This window comes from Ictalurus furcatus, chromosome 15, assembly GCF_023375685.1.
Source record: "Ictalurus furcatus strain D&B chromosome 15, Billie_1.0, whole genome shotgun sequence".
NCBI lineage: Eukaryota > Metazoa > Chordata > Actinopteri > Siluriformes > Ictaluridae > Ictalurus > Ictalurus furcatus.
Genome location: NC_071269.1, coordinates 9757307 through 9780241, shown reverse-complemented (window position 1 = coordinate 9780241; position 22935 = coordinate 9757307). Strand labels below are relative to the sequence as shown.

Sequence of the window (22935 nt, the reverse complement as noted above, 5' to 3'; positions counted from 1 at the left end):
AGCATTACAGCCATGCATGACTACTCACATGCTTTTTCTAAGTTGCTGACAAGATGTTAACAAAAACCAAGGCCCCTTTGCAACAGTTTGACTACTGGTGTAGAGATGAAGACATTCATAAAAGTTAATTTTTAAGATAACTTCACACAGGTTAATAATAAAATGCTCATGTTGGAGACATGAAATAATTCAAATGTAATATAATTAATTTATACTAGTAATCACATTAGCTGTGGCCCTAGAAAAATGTAAATAATAATAATAATAATTTTTTAACACATTTAAAAAAAAATATACACTATATGGCCAAAGATTTGTGGACACCTGACAATCACACAAATATGTCCATTATATTCCTGGATATGTTGCAAGATGGTAAGTATATTAAATGATACATGTCTGTTCAACGATTTAACCCCAACTGCTTACCTATGCCAGGAATAATGTGGAAAAGGTCATTGACCTTTTTGTCAACAGCAGTGGTGATTATTTTGACCTGAGGAAAGGCATAGGCTACTGAGTGGACCCCCATCTCAGCCATCAGCAAAGAGACCAACAGAATTTTATCCTCCTGTACATCATGGTCCTATGCACACAGACACAAACGCACACCCACACACATGTACACCGCAATGCTGCTGAATTCTCAAATCTAAATGTTATAAAAATTAATCAACAGTATGCCTCTGACAGTAGTACTGGGTGCAAAGTTAAAATAATTTTTTATTTAACATTGTTATGGTGAAGCTTTCTGTAAAGAGACATTTATTTAACATTTATGGAAGGAATCTCATGTATGCTTTCTAAGAGTTAGTATGTTTTCCACCATGTGAAAATCTTCAGGATGACTGTATTTTGTCTTAGTATTGCCTCAAAAAAAAAAATTCCTTGAGAGGGACTGTTTTATTCATATATAATAATTACAAATATATTGGAGGATTTTTTCATTGTATCAAAGTAGTGACATTATAACAGCATATACACAAGTAAATAAATCCTAAAAAAAAATGCTAAAAAATGTTAAATTAAGAGAAATTGTGTTTGTGTATGTGAGTATACTTGTCCTCACCAGTAGGACTCGCACTGCCATCATGGCCGCAGCACCAGTGGACACAGTACAGTCCATAAGGATCACATGGTCCTCACTGATATCTCTGGGCAGACGCAAGTAATGCAACTACAAGCATAAGTAGAAGAAATGGTGTTGTTCAGCTGCAGCTTAAAAGATCATTAAAACCAAACAAATTAACCAATAGTTGGCAAGTATGGCAACAAATGTCTTGTTATATCTTGTTAAAAAGTTACTGATAACATGCATTTACATCAACTTGGAGCAATTGGAATGGTACCTCAGGCTCTCCTGTGTCCTGATTGGTCTGGATTAAAATCTTGCCAATACGAACATCTTTGCAGACGGCTCTGAGTGCAGGCTCCATGGTTTCTCCTGCTCTGAGGATCGATACCCCGGTGACCTGCTCAACCATACATACAAAAACCATTAACTGCAGAAATGTGCTTCAGTCATTACTACAAACACACTATCTGGATTCAGGCAGACAATCTGACCCCAAACAATGAAAATGTGACTTATCTGTGAGCGTTGCCAGATCTATATTTCCTACTAACCCTCTTCCCTTGAAAGGTCCTTCCTTCATAGTCCTGGCCTTGTGGGGTATGAACAACATGGACCTGGTAACAAGATAACATTGACCCACAATTTACCATACTGAATTTAAAAGAGAGAGACATTGTATTTATACACACAGTATTTTTTTCAAGGAAATTGCCTTCAGTTCCTGTTGTAGAGAAACTAAGAATAACCAACATTAAAATGACTGATTTCACTGTAAAGACAATTTGCTTAATCTGTAAGCTTATTTAAAAATACCTTAAAATGTGTTATAAAAGCAAAGTGAGAAGAATAGGATACAGAGGAACTGCTGAGCTTTGATAGAGCTTTTTAACTGTAAAGGTTCTCTTGTGACACCTTGCAGTAGTGTGTTACGAAGGTATATGCTACCTTTGTGCCTTTTGCTACTTCTGTTTTTTCCACTGCGGTGGACATGTAACCTTAGTTTCCATACACAAGGCACCGCCTCAAAAACAAACTCATGCAGAAAGAACACTGCTTAAACATATTCTCCTTTTTTCCCCATTACAGATTTTGTTTCTTTACATTTTTCTGACCTGAGATGGAAGGAAGGAGAGCGCTCTCTCAATGAGGAGTCTCATCAGCCTTTTGGAGTAGAAGATGAACTCGTCTCTGCTTGTCTCTTTATTCCTGTTACACATTCAATATAATCACAAAATTTTTGTGGAAGCCTGTGAAGATATTCTATGAGAGTGGACTAATGTGAATAAATAATAAGTGAATTTAATAAAATGTAAAGCAATGTAACTGCAGTAGGGTGCTGCAGACACAGACATTCATTTGACACAAGGAAAACAATATATTTTTATGCAAGCACTGAACACAAAAATGCAGCAAAATCACTGATCTAAAGGCCATTGAACAAGTGTTTTACGCTAGCTGTTTTAGAGGTGCATTAGAGGAGCATAAAATGTGAGCCCACGTGCTGTGGTGTTTCTTAGAGGTGCTGTCTATATATGAGTGAGTGAAGCATAAACACAATAGAAATCCAACATCACAGAATCACATGTATTATATGTTGTAAATTTAAAAAAAAAAATTATACTCTACAAAGTTGCCAATGATTGTGCAACTTAGTTTCGCAAGTGGTTGTACAGTAATGATACACTTGAATAAAATGGATGCATACTCGGTTCACTGTTTCACTAAGTCATGCCACATTTTTATTGACCATATGCTGTAATTACAGCTGGGCCAACTTCAGATATCCTCAAAAGGGTTGTGCACTTGTGCAATAGATTTTTTGATAAAATTGAAGTGGGCTGTTGTACTGGTAGTGTGTGCAGAAAGGTGCAGTGTGTTCATTGCCCTGTGATGTAGCATGAGCAGCAGTTTAAAAAGATGTGATGACTGGCTTCATGTGTCTCGGAGGAAGCACATGCTAGCAGTCACCCTCCCCAGTTGATGATTGTGAAAGGGGGAGCTGGCTGGTGGGTGTTTATTGACAACGACATATTGGGAAGGAAAAAAGCAAACTTTTAAAAATTCTGTAAATATTTTAATGTATCCAAATATTTATTACATTATCCAGTAATTTTACACTGCTGCAAAGTGAACATGGTGCTACATAAACATTAGCACTTCACCGTGTATCACATGAAAATTAATTTTATTGTGTCATGGGGCAATATCATGCTTTAATTATACAGTCATTGACAAAGTTATTTTTATTTTATATTTCTACCCCAGTATATTTGAGTTGGACTTAAATAATGAATATGACATAAAAGTGCAGACTTTCAGCTGTAATTTAAGGATATTTACATCCAAATCAGGTGTAAGGAGCCAAAAAGTAATTGGGCAAACTAACAATTATAAATTAAATGGTAATTTTTAATACTTGGTTGAAAATCTTTTGCAGTGAATAAGTGTATGAAGTCTGGAACCCACAGACATCACCAGACACTGGGTTTCTTCCCTAGTAATGCTCTGCCAGACCGGCCGTTTTCTGTTCTTGCTTGCTCTCAGGGCATTTTGCCTTCAGCAAGTGGCTCAATTGTATTCATGTAAACATGCTCAATTGTATTCAGATCAGGCGACTGATTTGGCCATTGCAGAACATTCCACTTATTTGCCTTAAAAAAGCCTTGGGTTGCTTTTGAAGTATGCTTCGGGTCACTGTCCAATTGCACTGTGATGTGCCATCCAATGGGTTTTGAAGCATTTGGATCAATCTGAGCAGATAATATAATTCTATACTTTTCTCAGCAGTCACATCATCAATAAACCCATACATGAACACAGTGTTTCCCCACAGGATTTTGTGAGACTGTGGTGGGTGAACCTCTGACCCTCTAGGGGGTCCAGGGGCATGCTTATGGAGACAAATTTGTGCCAAAAATCTGAGTGCCTTATTGACTCTCTAGTTCCCAGACACTCAACAGACCCTCTTCATGTGAATCATTTATAATTTTTTTTAATTTGTTGATAGTTTTCGATTGATACCCTTATAACATACTACATCATGTAATATAATGTACAGGGTATCTTTACCAGTTGTTAATAGACAGGAAGTGTCCTACCAGTTTACTAGCTAGCCTTTGCATTCTTGGAAAGTTGATAGGTAGCAATCCATCCAGCTATCATCATATTGATAAACATTCATGCAGTAAGACTCTTCATAATTAATTGTGAGCCCCCAGATAATAAATTGTTGGCTTAGTAAAAGAGGGTTGTGACTTTACTGTTGTGACTTGAAGCCATTGACTCAAACCACTGCTTTAAGGGGATGAACTACTCATTTTATAGAAAGATTGAAACATATTGCTATCTTGAAAATAAAATTTGTTGATTGTGTTTCATTATTATGCTTACTGTCCCATGTACAAGGTGTCTGACACCTCACTCACAACTGTACTTTTAATCAGATAAGTTGTGCTTAAACTATATAATGTGAAACACTGCCACATCATAAGATGTGTTGGTATGCTTTGGATCATGAGCAGTTCCTGCCATTTTTCATACTCTTCTCTACCCATCATTCTGGTACAAGTTGTCTTTGTCTCATCTGCCCATATGATGTTAAATTAGAGGTGTTTTTCAAACATTAATCTGATCTTCCTGTTTTTACGTCTTAACACTGGTTTACCAATCTTGTGGTTAACCCTTCGTATTTACTCTAGTGAAAATTTCTCTTGATTGCTGACTTTGATACAGACATGCCTACCTCATGGAGGGTCTTCTTGATCTGGCCAACTGTTGTGAAGGGGTTTTTCACCAACAGGGAAAGATTTCTTCTGTCACTCGTCACCGTTGTTTTCCAGCATCTTCTGGGCCTTTTGGTGTTCCTGAGCTCATCAGTGCATTCTTTCGTTTAAGAATCCACCAAATAGTTACTCTCTCTCTGATGGGTTTGTTTTGATTTTTCAGTCTAATGATAGCTTGCTTTATGGGCAGTGACATATTGAGAGTAGTACTAATAACCTTTTATCTGCTTACTTATCCTTCTGAAATAACACACACTTGGCCATGAAACAGCTGAGCAGCCAGTTGTCCAATTACTTTTGGTCCCTGCTGTACATCCTACACTGCTTACTGGATTTGTATTTAAATAATTTAAATTAAAGCAGATAGTCTGCAATTTGTCCTCATTCATTATTTAATTTTAACTCCAATATATTGTTGTAGACAACTAAAATAACTTCATGAATGTCCAAATATTTATGGACCTGACTGTATATAATTGTTGTATTTATTGTATTTTTATTATGTACTTTTATTCTATTGTTTCAGATTTATTAAACATTAAATATCTTAACAGCAGCAATGGATAACAGATAATTGTACTGTGGCATTTTAAATTGAAACAGACTATCCAACTGTGGGTCACAATTGCCATTCATAGCACTGAAGGTTTGTGGGTCTGTTTGAGTGTGTCTGACCTGATAATGGTGTGCATACCGCGGACCTGCGGCGTGCTCTCCAAAACACAGAGTGTTTGGGGTAGGGGCTGAGCTTGATGGGCAGAGGCCAGCGCCGCCCTGTTACCATGGCCACCAGAGAGATACAGGAAGTGGTCAGTGGAACGTCACACTTAAACTGGGCCACCAGCACATGCAAATACACATGGACATGTCTACATCTCTCTCTCTCTCTCTCACACACACACACACACACACACACACACGTCATGTTGAGCATTACTGGGCACAGTTAGTTGTTTGGAGGAAAGAAGTGCAAATGAAGCAGCAAATACAGTCACTTAAGAACAGTCACTACCATTGGCACTCCTAACAGGGGCTCTTACAACCAAACTAACTGACAAATGTTCCTGAGTGTCTATGCATTATTTGATTACAGAAATTCCCTGCCATCAGTTCTTGGCCAGATCATGGCAAGACCTATCCGGCATTATTTCCATTTGGAGCAAATCAGTTTCAGTGACATGATTTAAATCACTCATTAATTATATATTCCAAGCTAGTCAGTCAAACATTGCACATAGCATTTTGTCTGAGCAAAAGCTTATATGAATCACACAGTTAAATAACAAAAAAAAAGGTTAGGTGAATTCAGGTATATTGGGGCAGCAAGTAAATAAGGACAGCATTTACTTTCTGGCCTGATAAGTGAAACGTAAAACTTACACTATTTGGTCAAACGTATGTGGACACCTGACCATCACACCCCTATGTGCTTCTTGAACATCCCATTCCAAAAGCATGGGAATTCATATGGAGTTGGTCCCCTATTTGCTGCTATAATAGCCTTCAATCTTCAGGGAAAGCCTTCCATTAGATTCTGGAATGTATCTGTGGGAATATACACTGTACCAAATTTCAGCTAAATAGGACTTATGGTTGCTGAGAAACATTTATTTGAACTTAGCCCCACCCCCTATGTATGGTAATGCCCCAAACTTAGCATATGACCTCAGAATGGTATCCTGTATACACCTTACAGGTTTCATGCAAATACATGCAACCATGAGTTAAGGCTGTTGAATAAATTAGGCCCCACCTCATAAGAATTGATTGGCATATGATGGCTACATTGTTTACAAATGTCAACATATTTTTGATAATTACTGAGTTTCATACTCTGCTGAATAGTTTAACACCATATTTGTGACGATAGGTCAAAAATCACAGTATAGGTACATTCAAATTATAACAAATTTGCATGTGTCGGAAATAAATGGTAAATGATGTATGATCAGGCCCCAAACTTTGTACATGACCTCAGAATCCTGTCTTCTACATGACTTTCATGTTTCATAAAACTCCATGCAAGCACTAATGAGTTGCATCTGTTTTCGTAAATGAGACTCATCAAGACTAATCATAATTGATTGAACTGTGGCAGCACATTTCAAAGTGCACATTTCTTTGCACATTTCAAAGTGTTCTGGATCATTTTTACGGTTCACACGCTTCCGAATACTTTGACACCATTTTTTTTGCAGATTGGGCTAAAAACCTAGACGAAGTATGCAAAATAGGTTTAGCATGTTATGAAAATTATCTTAAATTGTAGTGTTCAGAGCTTAATTGTCCAAAAGGAAAATCTGTGTGCTAATAGCCACAGAATCAGCATAACAAAGTAGATTTACTGTACATCTTATTTTACAAGTGATAATTATTTTAGTGTGCAAAAAAATGAATAGAGCCCCTAGTGGCCAATTTGCTTTCTTTCCCAACAGGAACTTATGTTTCATAGAAATAGCTCAATGTTAACCCTATCAAAATCTGAAAGCTTACTGGCTGATGACCACCATGTTTATTAACTAACTTTATAATCAACATATGCTCTTGCGCATTAGCACGTAAATGATGTATACCATATTTCAGTCTTATCGGACCTATGGTTCCTGAGAAAGGGTTATCTGATCTTAGCTCCACCACTTTGGTATGACCACACCCCAAACTGTGCTTCTGACTCCAGAATCTTGCCTTGCATAAACCTTTCAAATTTGGTGCAAATCCATTCAAGCACCACTGCCTGATGTTGGACAAGGCGGCATGCAGTTGGTGTTCCAGTTCATACCAGAAGTGCTGAATGGGGATGAGGTCAGGGCTCTGTGCAGTCCAACTGACTTTTCCACACGAACCTTGGCATACCATTTCTTTATTCACCTCTCATTGTGCACAGGGGCACAGTCATACTGGAACAGGTTTGGGCTAAGCCCCTTAGTTCCAGTTATGGGAAAGCTTAATGTTAATGCAAAGAAAGACATTTGAGAAAATTGTGTGCTTCCAACATTGTGGCAACAGCATGGGGAAGACCCACGAATGGGTGTGATGGCCAGATGTCCACATACTTCATATAGTGTATGTTAATAGACCCTTGCAGTGTAAGTGCCTAATAGAAATAACAAATTAATTCATATGATATAAGGGGTGTTGATAATCACCGAACAGGAAAGTCATCTCAAAAATCCTGGGGTAGGTTTTTCACAAGGTTATAAAATTGTCATGAATAATTTATTCCACATATCTATGATGCATATGTACTACTGTAACAATCAGAATAAAATTAGTTAAAATCATGTGCAGATATTTATAAGTTAATAATTTGAATGTGAAGCATGGTTCAGGGTAATTGGGACAGTTTAAAACAATAAGTGAAGAGATAGGAAAAGAGAAGGGATGATACCTTTTAGCAGTGGTTTTCTACTGTGATTATTACTTGTACTGAATTTTAGAAAACATTGGTTATGAATTTGGGAAATGTTGAAGATTTTCTACACTCTGTTACTATTGTTATTGAATTATAGAATGCTACTTAGGCCAACATCTTAATATGTAGTCAATTTGACTTTGTTTATATTTCATTCAATATTAGAATACGTTGATGAATTTGGATAAGGTTTGTAAAAATCGTGTTACTGAAATGTGATTTATTGATGCCATTAATAAGTTACAAATGTACAAATAAATAATCTTTTAAAATGTCATTGTGGATGAAAGTAAACACATAAAAAAGTGAATATGTGTCCCAAACATGTCATTAAAATATTACGTGCAGTCAATCATGATAAAGGAGGAAGCCATGCTTCTACAGATTATGAGAAACATTTTATCTTCATGTTGTTCATCATGTTCTTCATGTATATAGTCAACACCTTGAGGATTTTAGAGATTTATCATGTTTTGGGGTATTTGTTTTTATTAATGGCAAAAAAAGCTTAGACAATGTGGAAATTCAATGTGTCCCAGTATATCTGAATTCATCCTACTTTATGTTATATGCAACTAACTGCTTGAGAAATCTCACATCAAGTTAGACACAACTTGCAGCATTTGACTTGACCACATCAAAATCACACTTCTGGCTGCAGGTATGCTCTCGCTACAATAATTAAAAGCAAGCAATGATAAATAAAAATAACATGCAAATCTCACATATCCCAGCGGAGTTTCCTCTATGGATGGAGAACAAACAAACAAAACAAAAACAGAAATGACAACAAGTAAAGAGGGAAAAGAAAAGATAGATCACACATTACTCAAAAGGTGAAAAAGGGATGAAGGAAATTTGGGAGAGGAGTCAGAAGTGTGACTTGTATGCTTTGCACTTAACAAGACCTGGCAGACAATGATTAGACTTGATCACCAATTATCAACACCAGGTTGCATGTTTTCTGTTGTAAACTCTGTGCGCTGTGTTCTTTGAAAAATGTGTCTGTACTGTGTATGGTGGCTGCTGATGCTGTCACTCTCTTATTCACTCTGAATGTCACTGGCAACAGAGTGCAGCAATGCAAAAGCCTGATACATCCTGTGTCATAAGAAAGAAGAGCTGTACTTCCTCTCTAACTCTCTGTTAGCTTGCCCAATGGAAAAACTCAAGTCTTTGTAGTAGACACTGGAAACATTTCTGTGGGCAAGATCTTCAAGAGACAGTGACAGTAAGACAAAAAGGGAGGGAGGGGTCAAGCGTAGGAAGACAGTTGTTTATTTTAGACACAGAATGCAGAAGAAGTGTCTCTTTCAAAACAGTAATGCATGGAAAGAGACTGATGTCTCTACTGAACTTGCTTCTGACTGCTGCACACTTGGGCCAAAACAATGAAAATTATATGTTTGGGAGCCATTACATTCTCATGCATATCTGAGTGATTTACATTAGTAAAGATGGCAAGGATGTATTAATACAAGTATCTAAGTGATTTATATAAACAGGCAGTGCCCTCTCTTGGGTAAGTGGTGTAGGTGCAGCATTCTCAGGAGTAAGTGAGCAGATACAGATTGCTAATAAATGTGGACAGAAGTTTTCCCCTTGCTGCTGGTCTGAAGCCAGTTTTGTTAATGGTTAAAACACCAATTTTATGCTTTAGACTTTATATTCTATATGCTTTATATTAATATTTTCACTTAACTTCTTGCAAATAAATATCTAATTTAAGTACCTAAGACCTATGAAAGGGTTGGTCAACATTAGCTCAAAATCACACCAATTATAAGCTTACACATATACATCATGTATAAATAGATAAATCCATTGAATCATCATCATCATCATCATCATCATCATCATACTACTCTTTAGTAACAATACTTGCGTATTTTAAATCATAGATATAAACAAAATGGACCAATGAAGTTAACGAAAGTCAATAAATCATCTATGTGTTATGGGGCAAACAGCTCAAATTAGCAGATGTTAAATTATAATTGAAAATATACCTTTTAAATATTTCCATGGACTATATGAAAGGTTTTTTCCCACCTTTTATAATGATATTGTGCACAAATATCTACCGAAAATCTCAGAGTTCATAACTATTGCTTTTACAGATTGGTTAAAGTGTTTTTAAATGGATGAGCTGATTTCAGAGCAGCACTATTTGGGTACCTCTGCCTGCTGAGGCAGGTGGTGTGAAAGTGAAGTTTGGTGCTACTCTACCTGACACTGAGCTCACGCTGCATCCCCATCGAGGGGAAGAGGCATACAGGAAGGGATAGAGAGATGGAGGGGGAGATCAGAGGGAGGGAGAGAGAACAGTTCGAGTGCAGTGAGTGGGCAAAGCCAACACAGTGTCAACCAAAAAAAATTTTTTTTAATCCCAACACATTCTATTAATTACCATTATACCCATACATCAACCTACATCCTTGTTAATGCTACTAGACACCAAATGTATCCAGTTACTGTAATTTCACATGGTTCAAATTTGAATCAATTTCTTTCTGATTGTTGCATCACTGCATGCCAAAAGCTTTGTTTGATCATACACTTTCACCAACAATATGCAAGTGAAATAATGCACTACAATGAGTATAATGACTAACTGTACTTATAGTCCTCTCTGAAAGTATTGGAACAGCAAGGCCAATTGTTTTGTTTTTGCTATACACTGAAGACATTTGGGTGTATTAAGCAATTTAGAACATGGCACCTTTTGTTTGAATCCACACATTTTTCAAATGATCAAAAATTTTGGAACATGACTGCTGATAAGTGTTTCTTGTTACCCAAGTGTGCCCTGTTAGATTGATTGTTTAAACATTTAATAGCTCTGAATATCTATTCTTGGTCTGGGAAATGGGTTTCGCCTGTGAAGACTGCATTTTTTGTTAAAATGGATAAACCAACATGAAGACCACAGAAGTGTCTATAGGAGAAAAGCAAGCCATTTTGTAGCTAAGAAAAGAGGGAAAAATCGATCAGAGCCATTGCACCCACATTATGCATAGATAATAAAACAATTAAGAATGTCTGGAAAAAGAAAGTAACTACTGGTGTTCTAACAACCAGACATTGAACAGGCCGGCCAAAGAAAACAACAGCAGTTGATGACAAACATTGTGACAGCTATGAAGAAAATCCAGTTAGTGACAACACAGTGCAGGGGTGAAAGTATCACAATCCACCATTTGAAGATTTTGAGAGCAGAAATATAGAGGCCATACCCCAAGAAGCCAAATAACCAAACCACCAGATTAGAATTCGCAAATAAAATAAAGAGATGAGCACCAAAATTTCTGGAATCAAGATTAACCTCTACCAAAGTGATGGAAAGGCCAAAGTTTGAAGAAATAAAGATCTGCTCATGGTCCAAAACATTCAAGCTCATTGGTCAGGCACAGAGGAGGTAGTGTCATGGCTTGGGCTTGCATGGCAGCTTCGGGAATAGGCTCACTAATCTTTATTTCTGATGTAACTCATGATAGTAGCATCAGAATGAATTCAGAAGTTTACAAAAACATTCCTGCTGCCAATTTAAGGGAGATGAATCCTAATTGGGAGGAACTTCATTATGCAGCAAGACAATGACCCAAAACACACTGCCACAACAACAAAGGACTTCATCAGGGGACAGAAGTGGAAGGTTTTAGAGTGGCCAATTCAATCACCAGACCTTAATTCAACTGAGCATACATTACAACTGAAATAAGCTGTGGTACAAGCCTGGAAAAGCATCACGAAAGAGGAATGATCAGCCGGCTTGATGCAATTAGTGCAAGCAAAGTTATGCAACCAAATATTAAGTGCTATTTACTTTAAGACTACCTGTTCCAATACTTTTGCTTACCTAAAAATTGGGTGGTGTTCCACCAAAGGTGCCAAGTTGTAAATCTAGATGTAAATATCAGGAAATCCCAAACCCAAATGTCTTCAGGGTACTGCAAAAACAAAAGAACTGGCCTTGTTCCAATACCTTTGGAGAGGACTGTATACACCAACAATTACTAAAGAACTTTTAATATCGAATGGTTTGTGAGGAGTATAAAAATTACATAAATCATATGCGTTCAGTTTTGCCGTCAGCAGATCTCAACCCAAACAAACACCTATGGGAGATTTCAGTCCAACGTGTTAGAGCTGATTTATACTTCTGTGCCTGAGCGTTGTTCACGGGCGCTTGCATAAGGGAGCATCATACCTGCACATAACGTTAGCATGTCCACTAAGGACATAGTGGACATGCGACACTGCTTAGTGGACTAAGCAGTGTCACATAACACCAAAATTGACAGAAAAGAGACAGCAAGAAACAGAAAACACTCTCAGAAGCCAAAACAAAGGAGGAGAGCTCTCTGTTTCACTGTAGAAACATAAAGGGTAACACCAGCATAACTTTGTTTTGTAAGTGCTGGGTTGCTTCTGATTCATGAGTCCACTGTTTTTAATTTTTTCAAAAACAGTTATTTTACTTTTCCTACACATTTGTTCAATCATGACTTCAAACTGTGAAACTGATGCGGTCATCCAAATGGATGACAGTATCATGAACCCAACATGAGAAACACTTGTTTCTAGAATTTCATGATATTTACTCATGGGGAGACAACAGGCGAGATCATAAAACCATGTCTGCATGGCAAGCATACCCATAAACCCACTCCCCCTGTCAAGATGCAAATACACATTAACACAGAAGTAAATGAGGAAATGTCTTTCAGAACAGTGGTGTTTTATTCCAAATGTATAGTTTCAGAGCACTGATACTGTTCTGGCAACTTGTGGTGGCCTTAATGAGATTTATTTTCCAACAAACAGCACAGTGAAAAATTCAAGAGTAACAATTTTAGGAAATGAAAGTTCAAAAATGTAGAGCTAAATACATACTTTAATGTAAAACTAGTAATTTACAAAAGTTAATAATTTTAACCAAAATATCTGTAGGGCAACACTGTGGTGCAGCAGGTAACATCGCCACCTCACAGATCCAAGGCCCCCCAGTTCAATCCTAAGTTTCAGTTACTGCCCAGGATAGGCTCCAGTTCACCCTTACCAGTATATAAAGTGCTTATTGAAGATAATATGATGAAAATGGTAAAAGACTACAGATACAATGATATTTAGTGCAATGTTAGTACAGCCAAGCAACTATAAATGCGATTAAAAATGAATGCAGAATATGATTAAGAAAGACATGCCGAGATAAACTTTTCATTTTGCATTTTAAACTTGGGGGTAGGGAAAAAGTTGACCACATAACTGCAATAGCTGACTGACTATAATCTAATGGAGGATTGGCTTACCTCTTCCAGCTGACTGTGCACATGCTGAACAATCAGATCAATAGCCACCATGTTCCCACCCCCTACGAAGAGACAAGACACACAATGTGTGTTTGATTTAGTGGTGTGTTTATGTGAGAATTAGTGCTTATTGCTATGTCTGGTATGTATTCAAAAGGATCTACATAATCCCAGTTACATGGCAAGTTATAAATTTTATAGAAGTGTGGAGATTGGTGGTTAGTTTTCAGTGATGTAGTTTATCTTACCATTTCATTCATGTGAGATTCAAATTCAAAATTAGTTATTTTCTCTGAATAAGTAAGGTGATAAAACTTGAGCACCCACCTCGTGGCACAACAATATCTGCTAGTCTCATGGTCGGCTCTATATATTGTTCAAAGGCAGGCTTTACAAATTTGTTGTACTGTTTGATAACTCCTTCAATCTCTCGGCCTCGCTCAGAAATGTCCCTCCTAAGCCTCCGTACCAGTCGTATGTCAGAATCTGTATCCACGAATATTTTCATGTCTAACAACTGAAACAAACAAACAAACAAAAAACAACCAACCAGTTGTTTGGTCAACCAACCAGTAACATAATGCATTGAATATACACTATTAGGCCAAAAGTATGTGGACATCTGACCAATCACAGCCAATGTGCTTGTTGAACAACAAACTGCAAAAAGTTCTGCTTTAATAGAGGCAGTCACACTTCTAGATGATTAACTAATTTTCTGCATTTCATTAGTAACACCTGACTGCTAATTACACCCTTAATGATTGTGGAAGTAGGAAGGGTGTACATATTTTTTTCCACCTGGTTTCTGAAAGTTGGTTAAATTTTTTTGGGGGAAAAAAATAATTACTGCATATTGAAATCTGTTTTTTTTTTGTCACCTGAGGTTATTTGTTTGTTTATAGAAGTTGGTGAAAATTGAAAAGTAAAAATAGAATTGAAGGAGGATGTACTTTCTTTTTTTCCATGACTGTATAGTGAGTTTTCCCTCATTTCAAAATGGGTGTCAAGGCACTTATTCAAGCCATTAACACGGTTAAATGATTACAGACCAGTCGCTTTAGCATCTGTAATCATGAAGTCCTTCAAAAGACTGATACCCTTCAAGAGCCCCTCCATTTCACACAACGTGCTAACAGGTCTGTGGACGATGCCATAAATGGTAAATGAATGAATGATCTGCACTTATATAGCACTTTTATCCAAAGCGCTTTACACTGTGTCTCATTCACCCAATCACACCAATGATAGCAGAGCTGCCATGCAAGGCACTAACTTGCCATCGGGAGCAACTTGGGGTTCAGCGTCTTGCCCAAGGACACTTCGGTATGTAGCGTCATCTGGGCCAGGAACCAAGCCACCAACCCTACGATTAGTGGACAACCCACTCTACCAGCTGAGCCACAGCCGCCCCTGTGTGGCTTTGCACTACATACTGCAGTATCTGGACAGGTCTCTCACCTACGGCCATATCCTCTTTGTGGATTTTAGTTCTGCTTTATATACAGGTATATGCATATGTTATGCATATAAACTGAGGTAGCTTAACACATCTCCATCTGTCTGCCACTGGATCATCAATTTCCTTTCCAACAGGAAACAGTACACAATGGCTGATAGTTGAGGTAGAGTGGGTCTGAAATGTAGTAACACATGATGTGTTATTACTACATTTCAGACCCACTCTACCTCAACAACAGTGCTTCTCAAATTTGTGTGCTCTCTTCCCACTCTACTCACTGTACACCAATGACTATTTCTGAGAGTGACTCCATCAATCTTATCAAGTTTGCTGATGGTACCACCTTGGTGGGACTTCAAACAATGATCAGTCCACCTATCAAAGAGAACTGAGTGGTCTGGTGGCATGGTGTGATGCTAACAACTTAGAGTTAAACATGTAGAGATGATCACTGACTTCAGAAGGAAGCATCCACCACACATTCATAGCAATAAAAACACTCAATAGTCAGCAGAGCAGAGTCACACAAATTCCTGGCCACCATCATCCAGCAGGACTTCAGATGGGACAGTAGCACAGACCCAATCATCAAGAAGGCCCTGCAGTGCCTGCAATTTCTATGAAATTCAATTACAGTTGTAGAAATAATTATTAACCTCTAACATTTTTTGCTGTATCAGCATTGTCCACATATCACATTAAACTTTCTGTACAGATATATTGTACTGTTTTGTATTGCACTGTATTGTATTGTTCTTCACTGTACTATTTATTTGGATGTGCTGTTATGTACTGTGTGTGACACTGCACCAAAAAGAATCCCATGTACACCCTGCACTTGGCAAATAAAAACTCTGATTTTGATATTTTATAACAAGTCATACCTTCAACAACTCCTTATCTGCAAAGGACATTATTCCTTCAAATATAATGACACTGGCACCATACACAGTTTTCTAGAAGAAGAGACAAATAATTACAGCACAGTATATTGTGTCAATGTGATAGACCTTTCATTTCAATCATGTGATTATATTAATCAGATAAGACAAATTAGAATAACAGTGGCATTTTCATGTAGGGTCTGGGACATGGTTATGGATGGCATACCATTTACTGAGATAAACAGAAAAATCTCCAGGATATACAGCATGATTTGTGTTTGTTAAAGAGAAGGTTTGATTGAGACATGTGCATGTGTGTATGATGTACTTACCCACTCTTTCTGACGGCCATGTGTAGTGAAGTCATACACTGGTATCTTCACACTCTTGCCCTGTTTAAGTTTTCGGAGTGTGTAGACAAGCAGGTTGAAGTCAAATGCATCAGGGTGGTCAAAATTATAGTCATTGCTTGCAGCTAGAAACTGTTCTTCATCTGAAAGGACCTAATCAGATCACAACACAGTAGGATCAGAACACAGCAAAAATAATCTAATACCATGAAAGAGTTCAGGATAATGACAGCTATAGTCAGCTATAGTCAGACTAGGTACATGCAGTACACAATATACACTCATCACTTTATTAGGCAACAAACTAACTGCCCCTAACCGCCTTCACCCTTTAATGAAGGCGACCCTAGGCATGTGTGGAATATAAATTTACCATTTATATCCAGAATTTCATGTTTTTCTGTAAAGCTGCTTTGTAACAATGTCCACTGTTAAAGGTGCTATACAAATAAAAATGAACTGAATTGAACAGACTACGTGTAATTATTGACTATAAAGGAAAACCCCACACAGTGAGAGGCTGACTTCTCAAGAGCGGACTCCTCTGTCTGAACAACTGATTGCCTAAATGGCTTTAAGGCTACTAGTCCTGCTGCTACCTGTGACCACATCTTGAAATATTGTGCTGACACGCTTGCCATGGTGTTGACCTCCATTTTCAGATTGCCTTGGCATTGACCTACATCTTCAATACATCTCTATTTCTGTCCGTGTCCCCCACTGTCCATGTGCCTCAGAACTACAAACCATCATGCTTGAACGACTACCTTCCACTAGCCCTGTAGACATATGTGATGATTCGAAAGATTATGAAAAGGACTACATCTACTCTGTTCTCAGCTTTTTTAACCTGCTCCAGTTCACCTACAGACCCAACAGAAGTACCAACTCCCACCCAGTGCACAAGTTATCCCATCTAGACAAAGGGAAGGTGAACTATGAGACTGCTATTAATTGACTACTGAGTTCATCTTACAAGACCACTGTTCCCCCTATCCTATTAACAAAGATGAGATCTCTAGAGCTGAACTTGCTCTGCAAATGGGTTCAAAAATTCCTCACAAGCCAACCACAGGTGGGTAATGGGGTGGCTACACATCCATTTCACTCACCCTGAAAACCCTGCTGTTCTTTATTGGTCTAATCATGAACGGTGATGAACAGGCCTACTTGAAGCACGTGGATGATCTAGCTCAGTGGTGTCTGGCCAATAACCTTGTGCTGAACATCAGTAAGACCAAGGAGATGGTCAAGGACATCAGGAGACAGCAGTCTGGAAAATACTTCTCTATATATACGCAAAGCATACTATATGGCCAAAAGTGTCTGGGCACATGACCATCACAGCCATATGTGGGCCTTCCCCACACTGTTGCTACAATGTATAAGCACACAATTGTCTAGAATGTCTTTGTATGCTGTAGCATTAAGATTTCCTTCCAATGAAGGGAAAGGGCCCAAACCGGTTTCATCATGACAATGCCCATGTACACAAAATGAGGTTCAAGACATGGTTTGCCAATGTAGAAGAACTCAAGTGGCCTGAGCCCTGACCTCACCCCACTGACCACCTTTGGTATGATTTTGAATGTTGCAGAAATTGAATGAGGCAGAACAGGGAATAAAAGCGGAGCTCTTGGTCGCACTGGGAGGCGGAGCAACATCTTCAGCTGAACAGGGATGCTGAGCGGCGTCCTCAGCTGAACAGGGATGCTGAAGGACGTTGACACAGCAGGCTATACTAGATCGACAGTGGGGGAGGGAGGGTGGGAGATAGTTCCAGCCTGGTTGGAAGGCTTCCCATGACGGAGTACATCACGTTGAGCTATTCCCTATTGTTTTTAATGAAGGAGAATTTTCCATCCTTCTCCCACCTCCGCTTCTCCTTTTCATAAAGGGCCTCTTGAACCCTAAAAAAATCTGCTGCATCCATACTGAGGTCTTGAATTCTGCCACGATTTGGAGATGAATGCAAATGCAGATTTAAAGTTTAATACTATCAAAACAAAACACCAAAAGACACCATGAACACATGAAAATGAAAAACACAAAACAATACATAGGCACTGCAAGAGCAAAACATGGCAACAGAAGACAATCAAAGCAAGACAAAGAGTGCACTGCAAACTGTGACTATATACACACACACACAAGCTCTTGTTAACATGAATGAGATTCAGGTGCAGGTGGTCATGTGACCGTGATGCAGAGGTGCAGTGGCTGCTGGTAACTGTAGTTCAGAGTTCCTTCTCTGATACATGACACATGCACTGCCCGTTTCAAATTCCCCCACAACATTTCAAAGGGATTCAAATATGGGCTTTGACTAGGCCATTCCATAACCCTCCATTTCTTCTTCTTGAGCCATTCCTTGGTGGATTTGCTAGTGTGCTTAGGATCATTATCCTGTTGAAAGGTCCAGTTTCGGTTCAACTTCAACATTCGGACAGATGGCATCATTATCTTCAAGCACTCTTTGATATGATGCAGAATACATAGTTGAATCAATGAATGCAAGCTGTCCAGTCCCTGAGGCAGCAAAGCAACCCCAAACCATAGCATATGCTTCACAGTTGGTATGAGGTGCATCTTCTGAAAAGCTGTCTTTGGCCTGCGCCAGACATGTATGCTGTTACTGTGGCCAGACAACTCTATCTTTGATTCGTCTGTCCAGCACATTATTCCAAAAGGCCTGGTCTTTGCCTGTATGCTCACTGGCAAACTGTCGTCTTGCAAAGGCTTTTCCCCATGTTCCCCTCTTTAGTTCCAAAAGAGGTAATTTCAAAATAATAGCTAAGAGACAGATTTATTTCAGCATTTATTTAATGTAACATATTTTCAGTGAGTTAAAAGTTCTTGATATAAATGGTACATACACTTGTTAGTATTTGGTGGCATTGTCTTTTAAACTTGAATCAAATGCTTGGATAGCCTTCCACAATATTTTGCTGGAATTTTTACTCATTCCTCCTGACAGAACTGGATGAGCTCATTCTGGTCATGGCTTTGTGATCGCCACTTTAGTTCTTTCACTTTGTTGCCTTCAGCTATTTTATTATAACTTTGGAGGCATGCTTAGTATAATTGTTCTGCTGAAAGATATAGCTGCAACATAGTTTTAACTTTCTGGCTGATGTCTTGATGTTTTTCTAGATAATCCTCCTTCCTCATGATGCCATCCATTTTCTCAAATGCACCAGTTCCTTTTCCAGCAAAACACCCCCACAACATGATGCTGCCACACCCTAATGCTTCACAGTTGAGATGGTGTTCTTCAGATTAAAAGCCTAGCCCTTTAATGTCCATAAGTATTACTGATCATTTTTGTTTAATCTTAGCAGAGAATACTCCTCCAAAAGGTTCATCATCTACAAACTTTAGTCTGCCTTTTTTATGCCAGTATTAGGATAGGGACTTCTTCCTTGCATGACAGCCTTTCAGGCCATGGCAATGTAGGACTCTCTTAATGGTGGATGCACATACTTTGGACTTGGTGCCTCCATCTCCTTCACCAGTTAGCTTGTTGTTGTCTTGGGGTTCTTTCTGTCTTTCGGACCAAAGTCTGTTAATCTCTGGAAACAATGCCATGTATGTGTGGTACCAAGATTTTTATATTGCATGCAATTGTTTGTACAGATGCGTCAAAGCATCTGGAATTTGCTCCTAAGGAAGAACTGGACTTTATCTGAGGTCATGGCGGAGTACAAATTGTGGGCCTCAACTGTGTATATATATATCTCCTTAATTTATCATGAAATAATGAGGAAACAGGCCACGGCTGTTCTTGAAACTGCGTATCAGTCAATTGTTCATTTACTTTTGAGCCTGTGTAAATGGAGAGACTGCAGTAATTCTAACATCTCTCACAGCAATAACTGGCCAATCTGGTACAGTCCATGAGGATGAGATGCACTGTAGTCCTTAAAGCAGCTGGTGGCCACACCAGATACAGACTGTTATCCACCCGTCCCCCTGTCCCCCTTTGTTCAGGGACTCATTGTTCCATTTCTGTTCATCAAATGTCTGTGAAACTTGTTCAGTTTAAGTCTCAGTTGCTGAATGTTTTTGTTAGTAGAAATATTTAAACATGCTAAGAAATTTGCTGGAAATAAAAGTAGTTGAATGTGAGAGGACATTTCTTTTTTTTTTTGCTGGAGTATATATCCTACCCATTGACCATGTCTGTGCAGGCCACACAAGTTCTTCCATACATACCTTGGGAAATCATAACTTTATAAACCTCACTTTGTGCATAGAGGCATTGCCACAATGGAACAGATATTTGCTTGGACACATAATTACAGTGAAAGGAAATCTTAATGCTCAAACCTACAGAGACGTTCCAGACTGCCTCTGAAAGACCCTAGTTACAAAAAATATACACAGTTCAAACTCTCAGTGTGTGGTAGTATAAGGAGGGCTTGGTGTTCTCAAATTTGTACCTCAGGCAGGTGGTACACAGTTTGACATACTCCCACACATCCTTCTGAACAGCTGGCAACCAAGCAACTTCCAACATCTCTAAGTGTGTCTTCAGTCTTCCTAGATGGCCCCTTAGGGGACTGGAGTGGATGTAGTACAGGAAGACAGATACCAAACTACCAAAAAAGAGCACACCATAGTGGTCCCTCGAACCCAATTGGATCCCTTGGTAAGTGGCAGTCTTGCTGCTTGGTTCTGAGCTGAATGATGGTGTTATTAGTTGTTTGTGCTTGAGCTATTTCTGATAGGGTATGGGGTAAATCAGTGTGGTGATGGTAAGAAACAGTCAAACACGGTGCAGGGCCAACCAACAGCCTTTCCTATAATGTACCCTAAAGTTAAAAAGTTGCAATCGCAAGGTCCACCTCATGTGGCAGGTGGGGGTTTTTGGGCAGTTAAATGGCCAGACAAGTGCCTGCGAAGACATCAAACTCCACTTCTAGAAAATGTCTCTACTTTTCTACTGTCCACACTCCTGTCAAACATTCTTTCTCTGAGGTGGAGTAGTTGGCAAACCATAGACTATAACTCTACATATACAAAAAACAAAATACAAAAACTCTCTCTTCCTCTTTTTTGTTGGGTCAGAATGCCCCCAGTTTGATCTCACTGGCATCGGCATAGACTTGAAAGGGTAAAGTTTAGGGATGCACCAAGATGAAAATTCTTGGCCAAAGCCGAAACCAAATATAATGAAAAACTTGGCCGAAAGCCAAAGGCCGAAACCGAACACGTTCTTTTCGTGTTTTTTCCATTTATTTTACCATTTTTTTCACCATTGCATAAATTAAATAGTCAAAATATGCTTTTTACTATTTTGTCATGCTTTTGAAAGAAAAAAATCAATTACAAAAACTACAATTTCAAAATATTTATTAATACACTGAACATTTTTTTTTCATTCGAGCAGGCATAGGCTACCAACAAGGCACAATATAACTTTAAATAAATAAATGAGTAAAATAATAATATTTCGATGTGGTCATCTTTGAGCCCCCCTTGAATAGCCTATGTTAGGCCTATAACTGACTGCTGAAAGAATGTAACACTCTAGCCTACAACAAAATAGTGCATTAAAAAGTGCATTGACAAGAGTGCAAAAAATGGTTCTATTCTGTTCTATACGGCTGATTATATTGGGGATATATACCGCTCGCATCCCTGTACACCTCGCGGAGTATTAAAGTAGATATAGTAGAGTGAGATACGTTGTTAATGTTATGTCCCGTGATAGATTTAGTTAATTTAAACTACAGATTAGTTCATTTAGTCCATTTGCCTGTCTTGACTACGTTTTTTGGATTATGATTTGGATTTGTCTGCCTGCCCTTAAATAAATACGTCTTTACCTGCTTCCGTACTCTACTCCCTTACGTCTCGCGACGTGACAGAATACTCCGGAACAGAAACAAAAAAGTAAACATCCGAAGAGCACGTGTGTTGTGCACATAGCTCGCGCATGCGCGCGCCCTCTGATCGAGGTCGTAACATTCGTGTGTCTCACTCTGGTTGCTAGGCTATTTGGTCGCGTCATCAAACACGTCATTGTTCGGTCAAATTTATTGGGTGGAACACCGAATGTTCCAAACATTCGGTGCATCCCTAGTAAAGTTAGGTCGGATTGGGCGAGCACTGAGGAGTTTTAAAGTGCCTATTTGCTGTTAAATTTTTATCACTATTACTTTATTCCGTTATTTGATCTCCATGTCACACTTCCAGTCGTTTTGAAACATGTCCCATTGCGCCACCTGGTGGTAATTTAGCGAATGACTTTCACATGTAACTGGTTTGTACTTACCGCCATGGCCTTGTGGCGGCAGTATATGTGACGGTAATAGGCATTCTGGTTGACTACTTACTGTATGTATACATGCAACAATAGATGCTTTCAAAGAATATAGAGCCATAACAGATCTCACTTTGTAAAAGGAGTCCATTGAAAGGAGCACAACCCAAGGAACATCCAAAGCTTCAATTATCTTCCGGGCTACTGTTGTTTTACCAGAAGCACTTCCTCCACAAAGACCTGTGGGTAGAGCCATGTGAAATTGGAGTTTGAGTTTTATCAAATTTGACCTTACAAATTCTATACCTTATGGTAAATGGTTATGAAATCCCTTTGTTTTTGGCCTCTCAACAAACAACTTTGAGGAAAGATGTTTCTGAATGTGTTAAA

General features: G+C 38.6%; 1 protein-coding gene across 4 annotated transcripts in view; it reads right to left on the bottom strand.

Annotated features, from left to right (window-relative positions):
* uckl1b (uridine-cytidine kinase 1-like 1b) overlaps window positions 1-22935 on the bottom strand; it is a 49148-nt gene that overhangs the window by 5442 nt on the left and 20771 nt on the right. For 2 of the 4 annotated variants that reach the window (XM_053643650.1, XM_053643648.1), the window contains exons 3-14: window positions 22679-22785; window positions 16260-16430; window positions 15928-15999; window positions 13909-14098; window positions 13582-13643; window positions 8995-9014; window positions 5533-5631; window positions 2188-2281; window positions 1627-1689; window positions 1350-1472; window positions 1070-1177; window positions 430-586 (exon numbers count right to left, since the gene is read on the bottom strand). In XM_053643650.1, coding sequence (XP_053499625.1) covers window positions 430-586; window positions 1070-1177; window positions 1350-1472; window positions 1627-1689; window positions 2188-2281; window positions 5533-5631; window positions 8995-9014; window positions 13582-13643; window positions 13909-14098; window positions 15928-15999; window positions 16260-16430; window positions 22679-22785 — 1266 coding nt within the window. Of the gene's footprint in view, window positions 1-28; window positions 95-429; window positions 587-1069; window positions 1178-1349; window positions 1473-1626; window positions 1690-2187; window positions 2282-5532; window positions 5632-8994; window positions 9015-10498; window positions 10516-13581; window positions 13644-13908; window positions 14099-15927; window positions 16000-16259; window positions 16431-22678; window positions 22786-22935 lie in introns of all 4 variants that reach the window. The other 2 variants (XM_053643651.1, XM_053643649.1) reach the window with 2 other exon arrangements.